We start from the raw sequence: 20,871 nt of genomic DNA on the forward strand, positions 1-20,871 counted from the left end.
TGTCTATAATAATGTTTTAATTAATTATTTTTCTCCTTGTGGGCTCAGTGGTAAAAGCGGTGTGGGCGCAGCCGCGGAGGTTTTTGTCAGCATCAGCATCTTCTGCTGGATGCGGATAACCGGAAGATGGTGAATCAGAGAGGAAGCGTGGGGATTGTATTGTTACAGTTACAATCCCGAACCAGACCGCGTCCATTTTAAAAAAAATAATTTCTTTAAATGTTCAGTATTTTGCGGGTGAAACTCTGAGTCGCTTGGCTGCCATGTTCCCGTCTTGTTACTCCAAACCTGCGGACAGCGGCAGTAAGAGGAGCTCCATCGCTAAGCTGCTGCTCGGGGTGTTTGTGGTTTACATGCTCCACACCGCCTGGCTGTTGTACGGTTTCCTAAACACCAAATCCTGCGATGGAGGCAGAGGAGAGCACTGCATCACCTCCTATCTGGCAGCCAGACCCAGACTACAGGTTAGAGCTTGTCTTATTCCTGATGGCAAATCTCTGAGATCCAGATCCATAGGTTTGAAAAAAAATCTGTCCATGTGCTGCTCAGCAAGAAGCCCTTATTGCTAAAGTGTACTGTCTACATGGTAGTTAGAGAAAAATATGATAAATTGTCATTTGGCATTTAGGTTTGTGTCGTTTTTGTGCACATCTACTTTAAAACTATGGCATTTTCATGCATTCTCTTCATGAAAATATTGATAGATCGTTTTGTTTGCAGGTGTTTACTTTGTGAAATCTGTAAAACAGACACACATTTGAAGCACAGTCAGGATTATCTCGTCGCTTTCATTTTGAAAGGAATCTCAAACTAAGATGGAAACCTTGTTTTAACATCTCGTCTTCTCCTTCATTCAGATGAGTGTTTTTACCTGTCTCGTGCCAGACAACAGCCCCCTCGAGCTCGCTGTAAAAATAGACCCGTTCGACCCTCACTCGAGATTTGAGAGGTGGGTTTGACATGTTGATAGCTGCACAAGAGCAGACCAACAATCTGAAAAATTATTTGTTTATTTTTTAACATAATGGTAGCAGCATCGCAGTTATTGCAACATAAATCTTTAGTCATATAAATATATAGTCATCAAAAGACTTTACCGACCACTGATCACAGTGACAGTCACAGTATGCTGCAAGTACTCAGTAATGATTAGCATATTTGATTGTTTATGAAGGCCTAAAACACGCAGTTTTTATTTTTTATGCCTATCTCTCTCTCCACAGAAAGGTGCATGTCTCTCTGCCAGGAGAGACTCGGGCTAATGGCACCCTCTTTGCAGTTGTTTATGTGCACAAGGCTGGCGTTTCACCTTTGGAGGACAGCAGAGAGGTCCACTATGCAGTCCAACTCACCACCTACATCACCCCCTCACACACCGACGTCCAGAAAGACAAGGAGAAGGTACATCATCACTCAGGACTGCTTCATATTTCACCCAGCATGTTGCCTTTACATATATTCGATATAATGGGGCCTTTTTATGGGGCCCAGCTGCCTTGCACAGTGCATTATTTATTTATTTTTTTGGTTCCACCCAGAAGCCGAGATCTGAGAACCCTGTATCCCACTGGAGACCCCACCTGTCACTCACTGTCATGTCAGAGGACTTCACCTTCACAAAGGCTGGGCTTCCCAGTGACGTGCGCCGCTACATGAGAGTGTAAGTCAGATGAAGCTTTGGAGGTCAAAGCCAGGTGAGCTGTCAGCGTACTGCTGACTTCTGCTGTTTTGCTGCTGCAGTGGCACCGAAAGGCTGAGAGGAACAGATACTTCTGACAGAAAATCAAACACACTGGTGTTTTGTTGCAGGTGCTGTGTTATTATTCAAAGGGCGCAATACATACTGAAAAACATCTAGAAGTCCGCTTTAGATACAGTGTCTGGTGCAGTAAAAGTATCATCACAAGGGTACATAAATAAATAGCCCTTTGTCACTGCTCGCTAGCCAAACAATTCTTTAGTCTTTAGTAGATATTAATTTATATTAATTAAAGAAAAATAATGAAAATGGGGAAAAAAGTTCTCTTATCTGTAAAAGATGATCCTCTAGATCTGGATCACAAGTTACAAACAGCCACTGGTAGACTCTGTAATCTCTCAGCAGGCTGGAATTTAAAGGCAAAGTAAACCTGTTAGACCTCTCAGCTGCTACCATTAAGGTGCCTCAGGGTAAGGTGTTTAAGTGTATGGATGTGTACTGTAAACGTGTTCACAAATTTCCCGGGGTGAAAACAAGGATCACTTTGAATTAAAGAACCTTCCTGCTTTTCTCTGCAGCTCTCAGGAAGGCAGACAGATGATGTACCTCCCTCTGCTGATGGTTAATGAGCTCAACTTCAGAGTCAGAGACCTCATGGTATAGGAAGCTTTTTCTAGTAAACTTTAACAGACACTTGCTTATTTTGATTATTACTATTTTTTTTTTGGCTGATTTAAAATGAACACATATCCGTTTATCCATTCACCGACAGGAGATCAGCAGCGGCACCGTTCAGCTCCCTCTCACTGTGTCCTATGAGGGAATCTCTCTGAGAGGATTCAGGTTTTGGGTCCACCTACAGGACATGGTTTATTCCCTGCAGCAATTCGGTGAACTATTTATATAACAGACATATGATTTAAGGCATTATAATGATTCATTAATCTTAATTATATCATATTAATTATATGTGGTAGCTTTTATTTGTACTCAAATACAACCCAAATAATACCTCAGCTCATCAAAATGAGCTCATCCGTTGCTTCTTTGTGTCTCCAGGCTTCACAGACGAAAACATCGATGAAATTAAAGAAGCTCTGGTGGGATCCAACCTCTACCTGTTAGTGCTGACTGCTTTCATCACAGCTTTGCAAGTAAGAGAGCATATTAACACGGACTTTGTGGAAGGAAATGTAATTTCTTTTCTAAATGCTTTATTTCCTTTTTTTCAACAGCTGATCTGTGAGTTTCTGGCTCTTAAAAATGACATCAGCTCATGGAGGAAAAAGAAGAGCATGGCGGGGATATCGAGGAAGACAGGTGACCATAATCATGTTAGGAAAAAAAAATATGCGTGGCATCGGTCAGCTCAGAAAATGTTAAATTCCTTTTTTCGTTTTCAGTTCTGTGGCGTAGTCTCGGTACTTTGCTGATTTTCCTCTATCTTCTGGAGGAGACCAGCCTGCTGGTGCTCCTTCCTGTCGGACTGGGAGCGTGTGTGGAGGTAGTTATTAGTATATCTGGTGTTGCTCAGACAAATTAGAGTCAAATAAAGATCAAAACAGAGAGTTATAAACCAGTAATCGCTTATCCCACCAGGTGTGGAAGGTGTTTACAGTATTTAAGATCCAGATACAGTGTAAAGGCAACAAGCTTCATGTGAGTATGGAGCACTTGCACATCTGTGTTCACAGCAGTGTGGAAGAATGCATCATACAAGTTGTGATCTCTAAGTGATCCGTCTTACTCTATAGGTTAATAAACTGGATGAAGAGGAGAGAAAGACAGTGGAGTACGACACACAGGTATCAGTCTGTTTGTTTTATGGCTCCTTTAATATTCTCCCTCGGGCTTTCTTTCATTTTTACATTTTCATCTTTGGCTTTTCCCTCGAGGCGTCCAGATACTTGTCCTACTTGGTGTATCCCCTGTGCATCAGTGGAGCCGTTTTCTCTCTGGCCTACTTACGCCAAAAGAGGTGAGCCAATCATCAAATTCATCTCGTCGCTACTTAATTTGTCATTATTAAAGCGGTGCCAGACTTCACATTTGTGCCAACCTCCTTTAAAAAGTCACCTTTTAAAGATTCTCGTCAGATCTGAATGTTTCTTACATTTTAGTCTTATCCATAGCTGCCTGACATCCACGTTGTCTATTTTTAAAACTCATCTTAAACGCATTCTTTCTCTTTGGCCTTTGACCCAACATTAGACATTGATCTTGTTCATTTTTTATTGTGTTATAGCTGTTTTTACCTTTCATAGTTTAGAGTGTATTTATCTATTTTTGTGTATAGGACTTTGTGTCTGATGTAGCTTTTTTAAAAAGAGCTTAATGAATAAAGTTGGTATGGATTGGTTATTATGTATACCCTGAAAAGCCTCTGATTATTTCATTGACAGTTACTATTCCTGGCTGATCAGCACTCTGGTGACTGGTGAGTTTTCTTGCATCCATTCTCAAAGATTATCTATAATAAGTACAGTACTTAATTCTTAATAATCTTTCTTTAAAACTAACCTTACTACTCCCTATGGGCTCATTTAAAAAACAAAAACAAAAAAAAAACAAGGCATCTTATTTCATTGTTATGCTGACGACTCACAGATTTGCCTACCACTGAAAAGTAAATCTGTGAGTCCTCTGAAGGGTTTACTAGATTGTTTGGAGGATGTTAAGGCATGGGTGGTTTTAAACTTTCTTAACTTAAATGAACAGAAAACAGAAGTCATTTTGTTTGGTCCCTGTGACCACTACGACTTGGGCCCTTTAGAAGTTTATTTAAAAAAAAATCTTTGCGAGGAACGCAATCTAACGTTTGGTAAACAGATCAATGCTGTAATCAGGACCAGTTTCTTTCATCTCCGGCTACTTGCAAAAGTGAAGCCACTCCTCTGTTTTAGAGACTTTGAGAGAGCTATCCATGTCTTTATTCAGGTGTCAGTCTGTCATCAGTTAACCGACTGCAGCTGGTCCAAATCACTGCAGCACAGTCACTAAGGCTACGTTCACACTGCAGGCGAAAGTGCATCAAATCCGACTTTTTTGACCCTATGCGACCCATATCCGCTCATGCTATGACAGTGTGAACGGCACAAATCCGATATTTTCAAATCCGACCTGGGTCACTTTCGTATGTGGTACTGAATCCGATACATATCCGATGTTTTAGAAAGCGACTGCTGTTAGAACGGTCATGTCGCATTATATCCGTCTTTTACGTCACTGACACAAGACAGACGCCAATTATCAGCGCCGGAGAAGACATCACGAACACTTCCTGGCCTTCCAGTGTAGATGTAAGTGAAACTGTTGGGAAGACAAAGTTGGAGAAACATGAACATTTTATTTGTACTGTATAATCTGCAGATTCTGACAGAAATCTGCAACTATCCTTTGAAGCACCGCTCCTCTAAAACAGCAATAAGGATAATAATTAGGCCATATATAAATAACAAAATAACTTTATAACTTAAAGCAAAAATTGGGAAACGTAAAGTCCGAAACAAGCCTTTATATTAAGGGCCATCAGTCAAACAATATTGTTTGCTCTGGGTCTAAACAGAGTGACGTCTTCTTTTGTGCATGCGGGCCGCTTTGAGCGTTCACACTAGAGCGCGTTTGCTGTCGCATTTTATTTGTAGTGTGAACAAGCAGACAAAAAAATCGGATTTGATCAAAAAAATCGGAATTGAGCATTAAGACCTGCAGTTGCAGGACTACATATCTCTCATACTAGCATCCTCACACTGGCTGCCAGTTAGTTTTGGAATTTATTTTATTATTTGTTTTTAAGGCGGTTAGCACCCTCATACCTTTCTCATCTTTTGAATTGGCACACTCCTGCAAGATCACTGAGGTCTGCTGATCAAATGATCCTAGCTGTCCATTAAAGCACAGAGGAGACCGGGCCTTTGCTGTGACTGCTCCTAAACTGCGGAACAAACTGCCGCTTCACATCAGGACCTCTCCAACATTAGACACTTTCAAAACCCATCTGAAAACCCACTTTTATTCCTTAGCTTTAAATCAGCTGAGTTTGCACCACTTTTATTTGTCATATCTCCTCATTTTATTCTCCGCTTCTTAAATTTTATCATCTCTTCCTATGTTTTTATCTCCTTTGATTATCTTACATTTACAGAACCTTGGTCAAGAGTTGTTTTAAATGTGCTATATAGATACATTTGACTTTGAGTTTTACTATTATTTACTTTTGTATTTATAATACCTGCCTCCTCGCCTCAGGAGTGTACGCCTTTGGCTTCCTGTCTATGGCCCCTCAGCTCTACATTAACCACAAGGTTTGTGTGGCAGCTAAACAGCAACACTTCAGAAATATTTTCTTTGGCTAAAATTTCTACGTTAAAAATGAAAACAAACCAAACCTCCTCCCCCTCCCTTGTTTGTTCACTTTCTACTGTGGGACAGCTGAAGTCTGTGAGTCACCTGCAGGGGACAGTGTTGATGTACAGGGTGAGTATTTCTTGAGCTCATTCACAAGCAGCATCAGCAGGTTTCCTTTGTGCTGCGTTTGGTGTTAAAGCGATTGAGTTCGGTCAGCTATCCTCTCTCGTCTCCAACAGGGAGTCAACACGCTGATTTCAGATCTGTGCTCCTGTGCCTCCTTTTTTTCCTCCTCTGGATCCTTCTCTTCCTCGCATCAACTTTCCTGCTTCAGAGATGAGCTTCTCTTCTTTCTCTACCTCTACCAGCGAAGGTACGATGACCCAAAAATAATACCACAGTCCCAAACACACATGGAGCAAAAACACTCACTGGCCTCTTTATTAGTTACACTTTGCTATTAAGTTGTTTTACCCTCTTTTTCCTTCAGAACTGTCTAAATTCTTTATGGCACAAATTCATTAAGTGCTGGGAACATTAATGTGATATTTCAGTCAATATTGATATGATAGCACCACAGATTTGCTGCAGATATGTCAGCTGCACATCCTTGATGTGAATCTCCCATTCCACCACAACCCAGTATATATATATTGAGTATATTGTAGGTACTCCAGTACAGCTGCTTTGCTGATTGTATGTCAGAAATACAGATAATCAACACGACATTCAAATACTACAACAATATGCATACTTATATTCAAGATAATCCCAGTGACTTTAAGTTGTATTATTTTCAAGTACAAGCCATATTCTGACATTTTAGACACTCTTGAGCCTTTCTTCTTTTCTGTTTGTGTAAATCCATACTCACAAATCAATTTGTATTTCCAACATAACAGCAGTACTCTCTTGCTTTTGTCTCACTCATGTCTGCACCAGCCGTTTCGCCTCCAAACCCAGAAAACGAGAGCCCGTCCCTCACACCAAGAAAGTGAAGACTCAGTGAGGAGAGGACAAGCTCATCTTTTCAGAACTCAAAAAAAAACAAAACAGAAGTGAACTAATGAGCCTTGGGGATGTAAAACAGAGACACAGGCAGGACACATGCCCACATGTGTGCCACAGCAGCTCCTGACCGATTCAGACTCTGCACTGCTGCATATTCGCGGCGCTGCTGCTGCTTTTTGCTTGGCATTGATGAAGCTTCCCCTTGACTGCTGCTTTGACTCGGCTCCTTCATCTATCAACATCTCTGCTGTACATTTTATGCTGGGTGACCTTTCACAAATGATTTCTGCAGCATCACATCAGCGCTTGTAACATGGATTTATTTGCCGGATCCTTCTCTTTATACAAACACGAGGGAGCTGGAGTGTTTGGGTACGCTGCGAAGGATTAATCCTTCAACTCGGTGATTCAACAATTAGTCTTTCTGTCACTGAGCTTCACATGATTCACAGTTCAGAAGAATCCTTATGCATCTTGCAGGGACACATTGTCCCACATCAGCTCAATTTTAACCTCAAACAGGTTATTTTAGCCTTTTATCTCTCCTCATTAAAAGCCAACTTTCTGCAGAATGCAGTGCCTGTTAACCCCGCCTCATATGCCATCGGAGAAAGTCCCTGCCAGCTGGGCTGCTAGGAGGCACCAATTCTGGAAACATATTAATCAGACTACATAATGCAGCTTCAATCACAATATGGAAACAATGGGGTAAAATACAGAGAACTGGATCATTTAAACTGCTACACGGTGAGATGTGGACTTCTTTTTGCACATTTTTCCATAAACTAAACATTATTTTCCTTATCAACACACAATCTATCTTTATAACAACGATGAGAAGAATCGATCTGCAATGTTTGGCTATTTTTTATTTGAAGCATGATGCTGTGTTTTAGCCACACCCTGGATGCTGATTGGTCTGTGTTAGAGGTCAAGTCCAATACATCATAGGGCACTCTAAGTCACCTCCAGTGATGTTTCTTTTGTTCATCTTAAATGGCATGAGATAAAGTCTTCCTATTCACTATCAAGTTGTACATGCCGAGTTAGTTTTCCTGTCAGTTTACTGCAAACCGATTTGAAAAAGACTATCTTTGCCAAATTAGCACATAAAAAGAAATATAAAAGATAAAAGCATACAGCACATCTGCTTCATTAAAAGACGTCTATTCCTTCTCACACGGCACTGTCAGTCCATCTGAAGCTTTTTACTGTGCTCGCAGGCCCGCTGCATTAAACTCAGTGCTGATTTCTGACTGAACTGCTCGAACACAAACATTTACTTCAAAATTGCTGTTTTTTTATGTTTTAGTAATGCACTCTGCCTGTTCATTGTTTTGTTTTGTTTCAAATAAACTGGAATTGTAAATGTAAATTGACTGATTAAGCCCTTTAATCGCCACTATCAATGTTACACATACATGCAGTAAAATAGGACCCCTTTCGACCGTACTTACATTGCACAAACATGACGTTGGTAAGACAGGTCAGAGTGAGGAAGGATGGTAAGAAAAACAATGAAATACACACTATATGAGGGAAGAGGAGGGGAAAAAAGAACTCCACCCACACTGAGCTCCTAATGGGAGAGCAGTTTGAGAACAGGAAAAAAAACACTCAGCACAATGAACCACATGAATCTTCACACCTTACATTATGAAAAACAAAACACGGGACTGTATATCTGTGTCTGAGTACATGTTGAGTTGTCTTAAACTATAGTTCTCCAGCCCTTCTGAAGCTCTTCACTGCTTTTTTACTCGCCTTCAGTCCAGTCCTTGTTCCTGACCATTTTCAAGCCACTCAACACATGATTATGAACACAGAAAGGTACCATCAGATTTTGATCCACTATGTAATACCATCTGGAAACCATCTGATTGGCAACATCTTCATTGTTCGTCATGATGATGATTCCAAACACACTGTTAATGCAGTAAAAACATACCTGATAGAAAAACCCACAGTGAAACACCCGAACTGCAACATCATTGAAGCAGCGTGGAATCATTTTGACAGAGAATAGAACAAAAGGCAGCCAACAGCCAAAGAAGAGCTCTGTAGGTCCTATATTATGTTTCATCGTTATACCTATTAAATGTAAAGAAATCATAGCAGTACTGCATATTTTTAGCTTTATTAAATAAAATCCACAGGAATACTAGTGTACTGTTTTTCCTTAGTGGTAAGAACTCATATGTTTATAGATTAAACTTTGAAAGAGCAGGATTTAGAAGAAAGCCAAAAAATTGTGGGTAATGTATTCTGAACGATGCACTGTTTCTAAAATTGTGGTTTCAATGTAACCACACCTTCACTCATTAACTTATTAGGAGCTTATATTTACATTAGGTTGTTTCAACCGTTTCTCCCTTTCTATAGTTTGATAGAGGTGATTGTTCGAGAGAAATGAGAGTTTCCTCTTGGTGAAGGAAAAAAAGCCAACAAATCCTCAGACTGTACTTAAATTATGCCTCAGCCAGCAGAGACAAAGTTTCACTGCCTGACGTTAAGTTGGTGTCTGTGATTAACAAGAGAAAGATAAAGAAGATAAACAGAGCAAGTATCTGTGAAACCAGCAAAAACACCAACCCTAACCCACATAGCAACAAACAGTAACTTTTATTAAATGCTTCCTGTTTCATGTAATGATGGTGTTAATGTGGGTGGAACAGTTTCACCACACACACACACTTTTTGGCACGACAGCTTTAACTGCAGACTGCAAACATTCCGGTCGGGAACAGTTCAACACCAGTTAGGAAGATGCTGCTTGTGCTTGGGATCTTCTTCCTGCTCTTTTCTCCAGGTACGTAATAAACATCTGACTGCTCGAACTGTAGGTCAAAGGTCATGGGAAAAAATTTTTTTTTTTCAAAGTCAGGGTGACAGTTCAGTAAATCTGAAAAATACATATACATATATACTGAAATTGCCAGAATGACAAATAACTTACGAGCGTGCAGTGATGAGTTTCAAGCCTTCTCCTTATGAAAAACAAGTATCTCACGCTGTCGTTTCCAGACGTCTGTTTTTTCTCTGTCGACAATGTCACCTTTACCCAGAAATAAGAGAGGTTTGTAATCAGGTTGGCCGGCTGTGTTGCTGAAGGACATGTGGTAAATATCAGTGTTAGTCTCCGCTGATTTATCTTGATTAATAATTCACTAGTTTCAGACGTTTAACTCTAATGCCCTTCACCATTTCATTCCCACAGCAGGTTTATGGATTAACACCAGAACCGTACTCAACTGCCCTTCACAGTAACGCCTGATTGACAGAAACATTACTAGTCCTCAAACCAGTAGAAAAAGAAATCTGCCTTTCAATCAAGTTTCAGTTTTTGTTGTTCCTCACATCTGCAGCGCTGCCACTGAAGTGCTACGTGTGCAGCTCATCGGCAACCAATGAAGAATGCAACCAGAGTACCCAGGAGTGTAAAACACCTCTCAACACATGCATGACTGTCGTCGACACTTTCGGTAATTTATCTCACAACATCAACGTGCAATCAAGAAACCTGACAGAGGTTTAGTAGCACGTATAAATGAATCTAAACATTCTTCTAAAGTTCCTTTGTGCAGTAGGATTTTTATGAAGGGCACTTACTTATTAAACTCAGCTCTTGGTCAGTCTCAGTGTAGAAACTATAATCCCTGCTGTTTGTCTGTGTGCTGCTCAGATACAGCGACAGCCATAACAAAGCAGTGTGCCAGCCAGGCCACGTGCAGAGGAGCTGCCTCCACCGCCTCAGTCGACTCCAACGGAAACGGGAACGCCGTCAGCTGCTGCAGCAGCTATGACTTGTGTAACTTCAGCAAAGCCGACTCCATCAACAGAAACAACAAACTGCTGCTCCTGACTGTCGGTGTGGGATTTCTGCTGTCACGCTGAGCTCAGTGGGATGCGCAAACCGTACAAACTGCACCGCTACAGTCTCCGCACTACCTGCAATCTTATGCATCTTGTAAATACTGTTTATATTCGAGGCTGTTTAACAAAAAGCTTTTAAAATATCACTGTGTACTCCACATGCACAATTAGATATCGTAGTATTTATAATACTGACAGACAGGGCTAGTTGTTACACGTTAAAGGGTTCAAAAATTTACTTTAGCTTTTAATTCCACAAAAGGTAAAGGCAGTAAGCTTATATTAGCTTAATCTGACAGAAATCTGTGGATTTCTGGTTTTCCTGGATATTTGATCGTCAAAAATGTCTATTATGCTCAAGAAATGACGGCCCAGTTAAAAAAAATGAATGAATATAGACATTAGTTGCTTAAAATGTTTATGATTTTCCTTAGTTTACTGTAGTTTCATTTTAATTGAGAGAGAGAGACAGAACAAGAAAATAAATATATTGATTTGCATGTCAGTGAGTGAAAGTATTTGATCCTAAAACATGACTTAGTACTTGATGGAGAAACCCACGTTGGCTGCACAGTGGTAAGATGTTTCTTGTAGTTGGTCACCAGGTTTGGACACATCTCAGGAGGGATTTTGGTCAGGCGGATGCCTGAGAGCTCATTTTGGTTTCATCTGACCAAAGCTTTTTCTCCCAGGGCTTCTCTGAATCATGTAGATGTTCACTGGTTGGTACATGCACCTTCCAGAGCAGGGATCTTTCAGGTGCTGTAAGATTTCAGCCATTTCCACCATCATATCTCCACTGAAACTTCAGCAGCCCATCCTTAACACTAAAATCCATGCTTGTGCAAGCAACAGCATTGTTGTACAACAGGTTATTATTGTTATATACAGTGCAATGTGTCCTTTCTTATTGTTAGAAAGTCTAATTCTCTTCTTTATGATTTTCTGAATGCTCTTTAAAAACATCTACGCCAACATTAACTTGAAATTATAAATATTAATCCTAAAAGGCACTTTAAATAAATCCCAGTCAACTACAAAGTGGACAGACTTATTTCATTTCATAATTATTTTTATTCCATTGTTTTTTTTGTTTCCTCCTATTTGACAAGATGGCTTAATTAGCCCAGAAGACAAAATAAATACCAGTGTTTACTAGTACGAGTTCTGTACAATTCACCAGTGATACACACCAGTATAGCTTACAATATACCAACATGAGCAGATTTACGCAACAACAAGGAAATAAAATAGATTGTTTCGTTTGGGGTCTTTTTCTCCTCCGTTTTACATTTATTTTATCCCTATAACACCCAGATTGATCGATCTGATAGTTTCATTGCTGGCTAAACATGGAAATCACATCTGGATAAAACGGGTTTAAAAAATAATAATAATAATAAAAAACAAACAAACAAGAAACAAAAAAGGAAACAACTTAGGATGTGTTATTTTGGTGCTGTGCAAATATGCTCTTCTTTATACCAGTATATCATGCTATACCAGTACAGTCACCAGTATATTTCATATAGCAGTATGTGACACTCCACATGGGGTCAGTATTAACAAAGACAAATGTGATTTTCAGTTCAGTGTTTTGTGTCTGAGAAACAAGTTCCAGTCATGTGGCTCCACATTTCATGTGTTTGGTTCCATGGGGACTATTATTAAGTCGGGGAGGGGGGGAATTTTTAAAGTGTTACACCTGACAAGAGAATTGGAGTCATAAATGTGATATGAGGTTTGTTCAGGTCCCCGGGAAATATACTTTAAGTGTCACTAGTGGGTGATCGGACAGTTAATGTAATCTTATATTATGAACGTACGATTCATATTGGGACTATATGTGAGGAGACAAAAAAAGGAAAAGGAGACACGAACCTCACAAAATTAGCGACCACTCTGAGACGTGTCACTGTCTTCTTCCTCGTGAACCAATCGGAAGCATCCTGCCACTCACGCTGAACACATTTTTTCCAATTCTTTTTTTTTTTTTTTTTTTTACACAGCAGTCAATTGCTGGGGTTGAAAGTTCAACATTTTTCAGTATAGAGGACGAAGATTCCTCAAAACAACACAAAAAACATGGAGCTGATCGATAAAAAGAGCAGACTGAACTGAGTGCGAGTAGGGGAGGTTTCTGTCTGCGGTGATTACCCGCACAGAGCTGGACTCTTCACATTTGGAGTCTTTAAAAGTGGCTCAGAGAGGAGCTGAGGAAGACTGTGGGAGTAGGGGAGCAGTAAGGGTGAAGGAAAGGAAAAGTGAGTGAAATAGAGAGAAGAGGGGAAGAGAGTGTTTTCTTTCCTCAGGCAGTAGAGTGTTACTAGACTGTCCTCGAGGCGTATTCTGCTTTTTTACGTTCCTGCCTCTGTTTCCTCCTCTGCAATTTGAGTCTATAAATAAAACATGGTGAGATGGAGGAAACAGAGAAAGAGAGATGGTAGGAGGCATGACGAGTCGGAGAAGACCAAACCGAGACTGTTGTTACTGTACCACCCCAGGCACCAAAAAAACAAAACATAACAAACATGTGATGTGTATGGCGATGTAGAGATATTTGATTGGAGAAAGGAGCTCCCATTCAGGAATCGGAACGTCAGCAAACGGGGGCGGCCGACGTCTAAGATCCCACAGTGAAGTTTCATGCAGATATGTTGCAGATCGGGTTGCAATCCGCCCGATCTCACCAGCTTTCATGATAGCGTTTCTGTCGGAAGTTTTGAATCCATTTAAAACTCTAACCTGCAGAATCTGGCTCATCCCAAATCCAGATTTACAGCTTAAAAAAAAAAAAAAAAAAAAAAAATCACGAGTAGATTTCTTTCTTCCTCCTCTCGTCACTGTATTCCACTCTGAAGAGAGCGAAGCTGCCAAGTCCCTGATTCAGGAAGTGTTTCTGCGCTGTTCTCGTATACAGAAAGTCACAGTGGTGGAGATTTTAATCCCAGTTGAACTAATTACCTCGGCTATAGCGGGATTAAAAAATTCTAACGATTCATCGCGGACCATTATCAGATTATCAGAGCCACTGCTCTCGCCGTTGATTTGTAAAGCAGCCCCCTCCGTCAACACATCAGGACTGACGTCTGGAACCCAGGAGTCTTTAGAAGTCACGATGATGCCACCCTCTCCTGTTGGTCAGCTCGGACGACATGGGGCTAGTGTGGGCGGGACTGGGCCATCATCTTGAGCCGGGATTGGTCGATAACATCCAGCAAGTTCTTGGCATCAACAGCAAGAGCATGAGCCGCCGTCAACATCTGCTTCTTGTAGTCCTGCTGGAGGCTTGGAGCATCAATACAGAATATATGCAAGATCAGAGTTTTAATAGTTAGTGCAGTATTAATGATCATATGTGCAGACGTGACAGCATCAAGAACGTGAGCATGACACACACTCTCACTGGCCACTTTATCAGGCACATCTGTTCAACCTACTTGTTAGTGCAAATATCTAATCATCCAATCACATGACAGAAACTCAGTGCACTTAGGCTCATTAGTACCAACTAGAGATGGCACGATACCACTTTTTATGTCCGATACCGATACCGATATCATAAATTTGGATATCTGCCGATACCGATATGAATCCGATATAATGTTTTTTAATCAACAAAACTGTTTTTTAAATATCTTGCTGCATTTTGTATAAGTTCATACTCAAGTTTAAAACAACAACTACACTAAAACTATTCTGTTATACCTGTATGCAAAAAAAATATTTCATAGTTCAGCAATACTGATCAATCTAATAAACTTGAACCTGCACCATCCTCCCTATTCTGGTATTTTAAAGAGTACTTAGCATAAATATTAAGCAACCTAACTAATAGGGTTCCAACTCCCAGCAACAACAAAAATAAATAAATAAAAAATAGGGAACCACCCCTCACGCTCCACCTCATGATGCTTAATCGACGTAATCAACCTTAATTTGATGCAGTGTGGAAAAAAATGCACAGAAATCAATTATTTTTCAAGAAATATTAAATAGATTCAACATCTTTCTTCAACAAAATTGCAGACTGCACAGATGGTACCTTCCCAAAGGAAAAAGTACTATAGCTTACTAGGGTATATTAGACTTAACAGTTACCATATGCAGTAATGGACTTCTATACATTTTACATCAGATTAAAACTTTGGGTGTAAGATTCAGATAAATATTAAATAATTAAAAGCGAGACATTTTAAATGAGAATAAGAAAGAAAAGTATGTCTTTGTGCCCCCTTTTCCCTGTTAATGCCCTATCGGCCCCCCTGGCTAAACTTTGCTAGATCCGCCCCTGCACAGTTACCAGCGTCAGCTACGTAGAAAAAGATCCTGGTGTAGAAAGTAATATTAAATAAATTCTAACAACAGCTGATCAAGCTTAAACGTGCTGCTGTTGTTCAGCCGCTGGTTTCCTCTTTCTGGTGCAAAGTGGGCCAAAAACAAACAAGAGACACGGACTTGCGACAGAAAAGCCGATCAGCAGTTTCATGATTGAAGTAGCAGCCGGAGAGCGAGAGGCAGTCGCTAGTTAAGCTTAACGCAGGAATGCTTTACAAACATTCAGAGATGGACTTACACACTTGCTTTACTTCTCTCGGGGATAACTTTGTCGGAGATGAAATGCCGGGTTGCTAGCGAAGCTCCAAATGCTCAACCATACCACCAACAGGTCCCGCATGCCACAGCCGCTCTATCACGTGATGCATACTGCTCCGACGTGCTAACGTTCTGAGGTGAGTTACGGCGTGTTGCAAATTTTGTGAGGTGCTTTCGTGATATTTAATGGATCGGATTACATTTTTTATTTTTCTCCGATATCCGATCCAGTAATTTAGGTCAGTATCGGACCGATACGTAATATCGGATCGGTCCATCTCTAGTACCAACTGAGCATTTTTTAAATGGCATAGCCCACCTAAGTGGCAGCATAATGCACCAAGTCACAAAGCTCAGATCCAGTTTGAGATGACTTCACTGTACTCAAATGACGTTCACAATCACAGTCTTAGTCCACTTTTGTAATGTGGTAGAAAAGCAGATTCACATCATGGATGCACAGCTGACAAACCTGCAGCAGCTGTGTAATGCTGTCATGTCACTAAGGACCAAAACCTCTGAGCAATGTTTCCAGAATTAAGGTAGGTAAGGTTTACCTAACAAAGTGATGCTTTTAGTTTGTGCACCTACCTGGTCATCACATATTGTTGGGCTAACTTCATCTTTGCAATCAGTTCTGCCAAGTCAGAGTTCAGCAGCTTCTGTGCCATCTCGATCTGGTGAAGAAAAGCGTAACCGTATAAAATAAAATACAAGCTGGAGCAGCTGTGTGATCAATAATGTGCTTTAACGTGATTTATTAACAATCATTAAACTGTTTAATAACATAAAGTGAATGCTTGTTAGTAAAAACGGTGTCTACCTCTCTGTGTGTACTGGCTGGAAGTTGAGGTAGAGTCTCATCTACTGTGGCCAATAATGTCCTCAGTGCCAGACCCACATCCTGAAACACATTTTTTTCACAACAGGACAGCTTACACGTGGTATCAATTAGGGCTGCCACGATTAGTCGACTAGTCACGATTATGTCGACTATTAAAATCGTCGACGACTAATTTAATAGTCGACGCATCGTTTGAAGCTTTGTAAGATCACAAAGGACGCAGGAATGAGTAGTAGGATTTAAGAGTGTAATAACGGACTGAAACAGAAGATGGCAGCACTGCATGTACAAGGATGCCAGCTGCCGTTAAACCCCGAAGAAGAAGAAGCTGTGTCCCAGAATTCATAGCGCAGCCCAGCGCAGTTGTCGACAATGGCGGCAGCTAGTTAGTTTTAACTTTACTCTTATTATTCTTTCTGGGTCACAAAATAAACGTTTAACATATTTTCAGGCGAGAATGTAGCTGTGTAAACCTCAAATATCTGCTCAGTTTATCAAGACACCGCATATTTTCAAAAGCGCTCCGACGTTTTCAGAGACGTCTGTTACCCACTAGCTCGTTAGCTAGGCGGGGGCAAGGCTAACTAGAGCCGTGAGAACACCGGACTCCCGGCAAATCGTTTTCAAACCCACCGCTGTCTTTCGCTAGTCAGGTTAAACATATATATAAGTCACTTAGATAACTTAAAAATGTTAGTTTGGCTTTCTTTAGTATTTTATTTGTTCCTGAGTAAATCGGTTTGGCTGAGATTAAAGTTATAGTTTTTGCACAGCTAAAACTGTCAAGCAGACAGCTGATTATCAGAAGCTGGAGAATATACTCCGGTGTCCTGTTATATTTTAGAAAGCAAGGAGTTTATTAAACTTCACCGAAACAATCTGCAAATTTCATTAAAAATTAATAAACTACCATCTTGTCTTTATTTTTAGTTAGCACAAACACTTCAAGCTGTAAGCTAATGATAGTTATATAAGACCAGATGCTGCTGGTGCAATAAGCTGTACGCTGTACGTCCAATGGATGATGATCTGATTAGTCGACTAATCGCAAAAATAATCGGTGACTAGTCGACTATCAAAATAATCGTTTGTGGCAGCCCTAGTATCAATAATTCACATAGTTTGTTTTAAATAGTCTAAAATCTGAAATTTCTAATAGAGAAGACAGAAACGACACAGTGCTGTATTCCCTTCTTAAGGTTAGCAGCTTGGCTAAACATTCTGGAGTTAGGGATGAACACTCCAATGTTAGCTGTACGGGCTGTTTGCCCTGCTCTTCCCTTTCTACCAACGTGAAAAAACCCTTTGGAGAAATAAAATGAAATGTATTTTTGTCAAAAAGACTCACAGGAAAACTAATTATTAAATCCCTTTGGTGAAAAGCTGCTTAGGCTATCTGCAGAGTCAGGTTAATATATGAAGCAAAAATTATTCATGAAGGAGCAGAAGAAGTGTCGAAATTCCGTCCTTGGAAAGCTGCACCGGCCAATTAAACTGAAACAGTGCGTCACAGTGCTCAAGGACATAGCGGTTATTAAACTGCACAGAGCTGCTTTGATCTACTGTGCTGAGTTTTTAGCTCAAAGCCTGCAGCTCCACTTCAGAGAAATAACAAACTGCCGTTTGTGCCTCTGTTACCTTGACCATGGGCACGTACTCCTCGGGTGGAGCCGGCTGGATCTTGCTTGACATCTCGATCACAGCTTTGACCAATCCCGTCACGTTCTCGTACACTTTGTCGTTCGACCGATCCAGATTGGCGGTGGGAGGCGGGCTTATCTCCTGAGGCTGCAGCTAAACCACAGAAGAAGACAAAAAGCAGTGAGTGAGAGGTTCTTTGAGTGAATGTGTACCTGGGAAAGAAGTGTGGGAGACTGATGACAAAAACCAGCTGAAACAGTGTGGATGAAAAAACAAAACATTTGTTAAAACATTTACCTCCACAAATCCTGGTAGATTGTAAAGACGTTCATCCGCCTTACACACTAGATACATTTAAAGGTCCAAAGTAAAGTAATAATAATCAAGAGAGTTAAACAAGTAGATTAATGAGTGAATTAATATCTATTATGTTTCTACTTATGTTAAGTGCATCTGATATACCCATGTTGTGATGCCATTGTTTTGCGACATGGAAACACCATCACACCATCGACCCTAACCATAACACCGTAACCATAGCCATAGCCCTAACCCTGACCCTCTCCACCCACTTATTTGCACTTTTTCCTGAGTGGACATCAGCAAGTCTTGTTTCCATGTCGACGATGACATCATAACAACATCATAACATTGATTTGTCACTTGCAATGTTGAACCTGGGCCAACATTAATTATGATGATCCAGGAACAACACCAGCACTCTGAATATCAGATACTATGTCTAAATGTAGAGGTATTCTCTGGCCACTAGATGGCAGTGTCACACTACCATAACCTGTGCCGTAAACCTATCAGTTGAGGATTTTAATTGAATACAGATTCCCCGTAGGAGGTCACATCTTCCTGAACCTGCCATATAAACCAATCATCATCTTGCACTAACATAAAGCGCTTTCTCATTTCTGTCTTTCCATTTTCTTCACCATCTCTCTTGCTCAGTGACATCACCTGACTACTACCTGCAGGTATACTTCCCACATCTTGAATACAAAGACTTTCTCTCGCCCGCAGTCATGCATGCATGCATGTATAAACTCTAATCCTCTTTGCAATTTCACTTCATTTTGCACATTTTTTCTGCATTCCCCTTCACGCCCTCGCTTTTCCAGTCCTTACTGAATTCTGGGTAATCAGTAAATCACCGCCTACAGTGAAAACAATACAACGCTGTGCACACAATGACCTACTGAAACCACTTGAAGCATTTATCTAGAAAAAATAAGCATTTGAAAACTAGCTGCTTTATAATCTGTAAAAAATATGACCCTATTTTACTAGGATGAGGAAAACCTTTTAATTCTTAACTGGGGAAGAAAAAAAAGATTAAATCTTATTAAAGACTCACTTGTCTACTAATTACAAAGAGAAGCATATAATTAGTGCTCAAGTAAATAAAAAAAAATCTATAAAAGTTAAAAGCACTTAGATCTGAGAAAAGGAGAGAAGACAATATAAGCAGGAAAACAGACAAGGGGAAGTGCAGAGATGAAGTTAATACTACAACAGAATGTGATTTGTTGGACAAAGAAATCAAAGGGCTGATGGAGGAGCAGGACAACAATATGGAACAGGAGACAAGACGCACAGTAAACACACACAGACGGTGTGCTGCTTACCCGCCAGGGCTAGGGGTCAACAGTAAGGCAGAGTGCCGGAGAAGAATGGGGGTGAGGGGGAGGGGAGAGAGAGAGACGGAGCAGCCAAAGGAAAGAAGATACAAGGGTAAATATTAATGCTCCAAGCATTCAAAACATGCACTGTGTCCACTCGGTAAATGTGTCCCTCCATGTGCTACTGGAGGAGCATTTCATTCATTCATTCATTCAGTGTGTATTTCTGCTTGTACTTTTGCTTCATGCATTCATGCACGTGTGTGTGTGTACCTTGACTCCATCATTGTAACTGTCTCCAGTATTTAGACAGGCCAGGCTGCTTACTTGGCACTGGGCCCCAGGTCGAGGGGGTTTCTTTGGCGGGGCCACATGCTCTGCAGGAAACAACATACGACAACGTGTGAAGTACAAAAATATTTCTACTCACAATTTATTCCTAAGAAGTGTGGGCAGATGCTTACTTTGGTTTCGCAGCAGCTCAGATTAAAACACAGATTATAATTAACTCCAGGCTAATTTTTGCCAAACAAAGCGTCACCTCGTAAGATTTGGTTTTTATTTGAATTGTATCTATGCTTTCTACTTCTTTTCACACCTTTTAGCCTCTTTTTCTCTTCTGCATTTGATGATGTTCTGTAAAGAACATTCTATTGCAAAGTGGTATTAAAATTGTCGTATGAATAAAGTTTTGATTGATTTATAAAGTCTCCCACAAACTGTTTCAAGTATGAAACGTCTCTCTTCCTCTACATTAGTATCTATCAGGAATCAGGAAACATTAAATGGACAAAAACGATATTCCATCCTGGAAAATCATCCCCCAGCTGGCTACTATATGTTTCTGTTTTCTCTGTATATTAACGCTCTGAGCACTGAACATACTGAACATGACATGCTGTTTGAGTCCATATAACCAGAGGTTGGTGTTCTCACTAGCAGGCCAGCAGGTTCACAGCTGGATCTGTCTTACTGTGACCACAGACTAAACCCTGCAGACAGACGCTGACCTCAGAGATACACAGCGTGCTACACTGTGTGATGGTATATGTGTAAGTTACACATCTTGGGAGAAAGAGAAGACAGCATATAACAATAGTGGTTGCCCTCCTGTAATTGTGGCGGAGTTGAGGCCCCATCTATTACCTGGTTTGCCAACGGGCTGGTATATGTGCTGGTTTCCTGTCTGCGCAAACAAACAAACAACAAAACAAAGCACTGGGTTAGCG

General features: G+C 40.5%; 3 protein-coding genes across 10 annotated transcripts in view; 2 read left to right on the forward strand and 1 right to left on the reverse strand.

Annotated features, from left to right (window-relative positions):
- Positions 1-20,871, forward strand: part of LOC146658581 (protein tyrosine phosphatase type IVA 3) — a 164,806-nt gene that overhangs the window by 57,875 nt on the left and 86,060 nt on the right. The window lies entirely within an intron of this gene.
- Positions 101-7,133, forward strand: LOC146658588 (lipid scramblase CLPTM1L-like). Of its 3 annotated transcripts, none has more exons than XM_085422264.1 (17): positions 101-464; positions 858-949; positions 1,224-1,401; positions 1,542-1,660; positions 2,278-2,356; positions 2,472-2,589; positions 2,759-2,853; positions 2,935-3,019; positions 3,103-3,203; positions 3,299-3,358; positions 3,454-3,504; positions 3,595-3,677; positions 4,102-4,136; positions 5,948-6,003; positions 6,131-6,175; positions 6,286-6,419; positions 6,989-7,133. In XM_085422264.1, exons 1-17 carry the CDS (start codon positions 264-266, stop codon positions 7,053-7,055), a joined length of 1,599 nt encoding a protein of 532 aa, XP_085278390.1. In that variant the 5' UTR covers positions 101-263; the 3' UTR covers positions 7,056-7,133. The 3 variants fall into 3 exon arrangements, with proteins under 3 accessions (XP_085278390.1, XP_085278389.1, XP_085278391.1); XM_085422263.1 differs by having other exon boundaries at positions 103-464; positions 1,539-1,660; XM_085422265.1 differs by lacking the exon at positions 858-949 and having other exon boundaries at positions 273-464; positions 1,539-1,660.
- LOC146658589 (focal adhesion kinase 1-like) overlaps positions 13,632-20,871 on the reverse strand; it is a 64,070-nt gene continuing 56,830 nt past the window's right edge. For all 6 annotated transcript variants that reach the window (XM_085422260.1, XM_085422259.1, XM_085422257.1 and 3 more), the window contains 6 exons: positions 20,789-20,828; positions 19,916-20,019; positions 18,009-18,164; positions 16,350-16,430; positions 16,118-16,203; positions 13,632-14,218 (listed from right to left, as the gene is read on the reverse strand). In XM_085422260.1, the coding sequence (XP_085278386.1) occupies positions 14,092-14,218; positions 16,118-16,203; positions 16,350-16,430; positions 18,009-18,164; positions 19,916-20,019; positions 20,789-20,828 (594 nt within the window). In that variant the 3' untranslated portion in view covers positions 13,632-14,091. The remainder of the gene's footprint in view (positions 14,219-16,117; positions 16,204-16,349; positions 16,431-18,008; positions 18,165-19,915; positions 20,020-20,788; positions 20,829-20,871) is intronic.

The sequence above is a fragment of the Rhamphochromis longiceps genome, linkage group LG11 (genome assembly GCF_057381845.1).
Source record: "Rhamphochromis longiceps isolate RC_006_pf linkage group LG11, R_longiceps_female_GT1.1, whole genome shotgun sequence".
Taxonomy (NCBI): domain Eukaryota; kingdom Metazoa; phylum Chordata; class Actinopteri; order Cichliformes; family Cichlidae; genus Rhamphochromis; species Rhamphochromis longiceps.

Excerpts from the sequence above, each read along its gene's own strand:
- LOC146658588 (XM_085422263.1), top strand. The coding sequence starts at position 264 with ATGTTCCCGTCTTGTTACTCCAAACCTGCGGACAGCGGCAGTAAGAGG. Across the intron at positions 2,590-2,758 it reads TTATTCCCTGCAGCAATTCG|GCTTCACAGACGAAAACATC; the intron begins GTGAACTATTTA and ends TTGTGTCTCCAG. Across the intron at positions 4,137-5,947 it reads GATCAGCACTCTGGTGACTG|GAGTGTACGCCTTTGGCTTC; the intron begins GTGAGTTTTCTT and ends TCCTCGCCTCAG.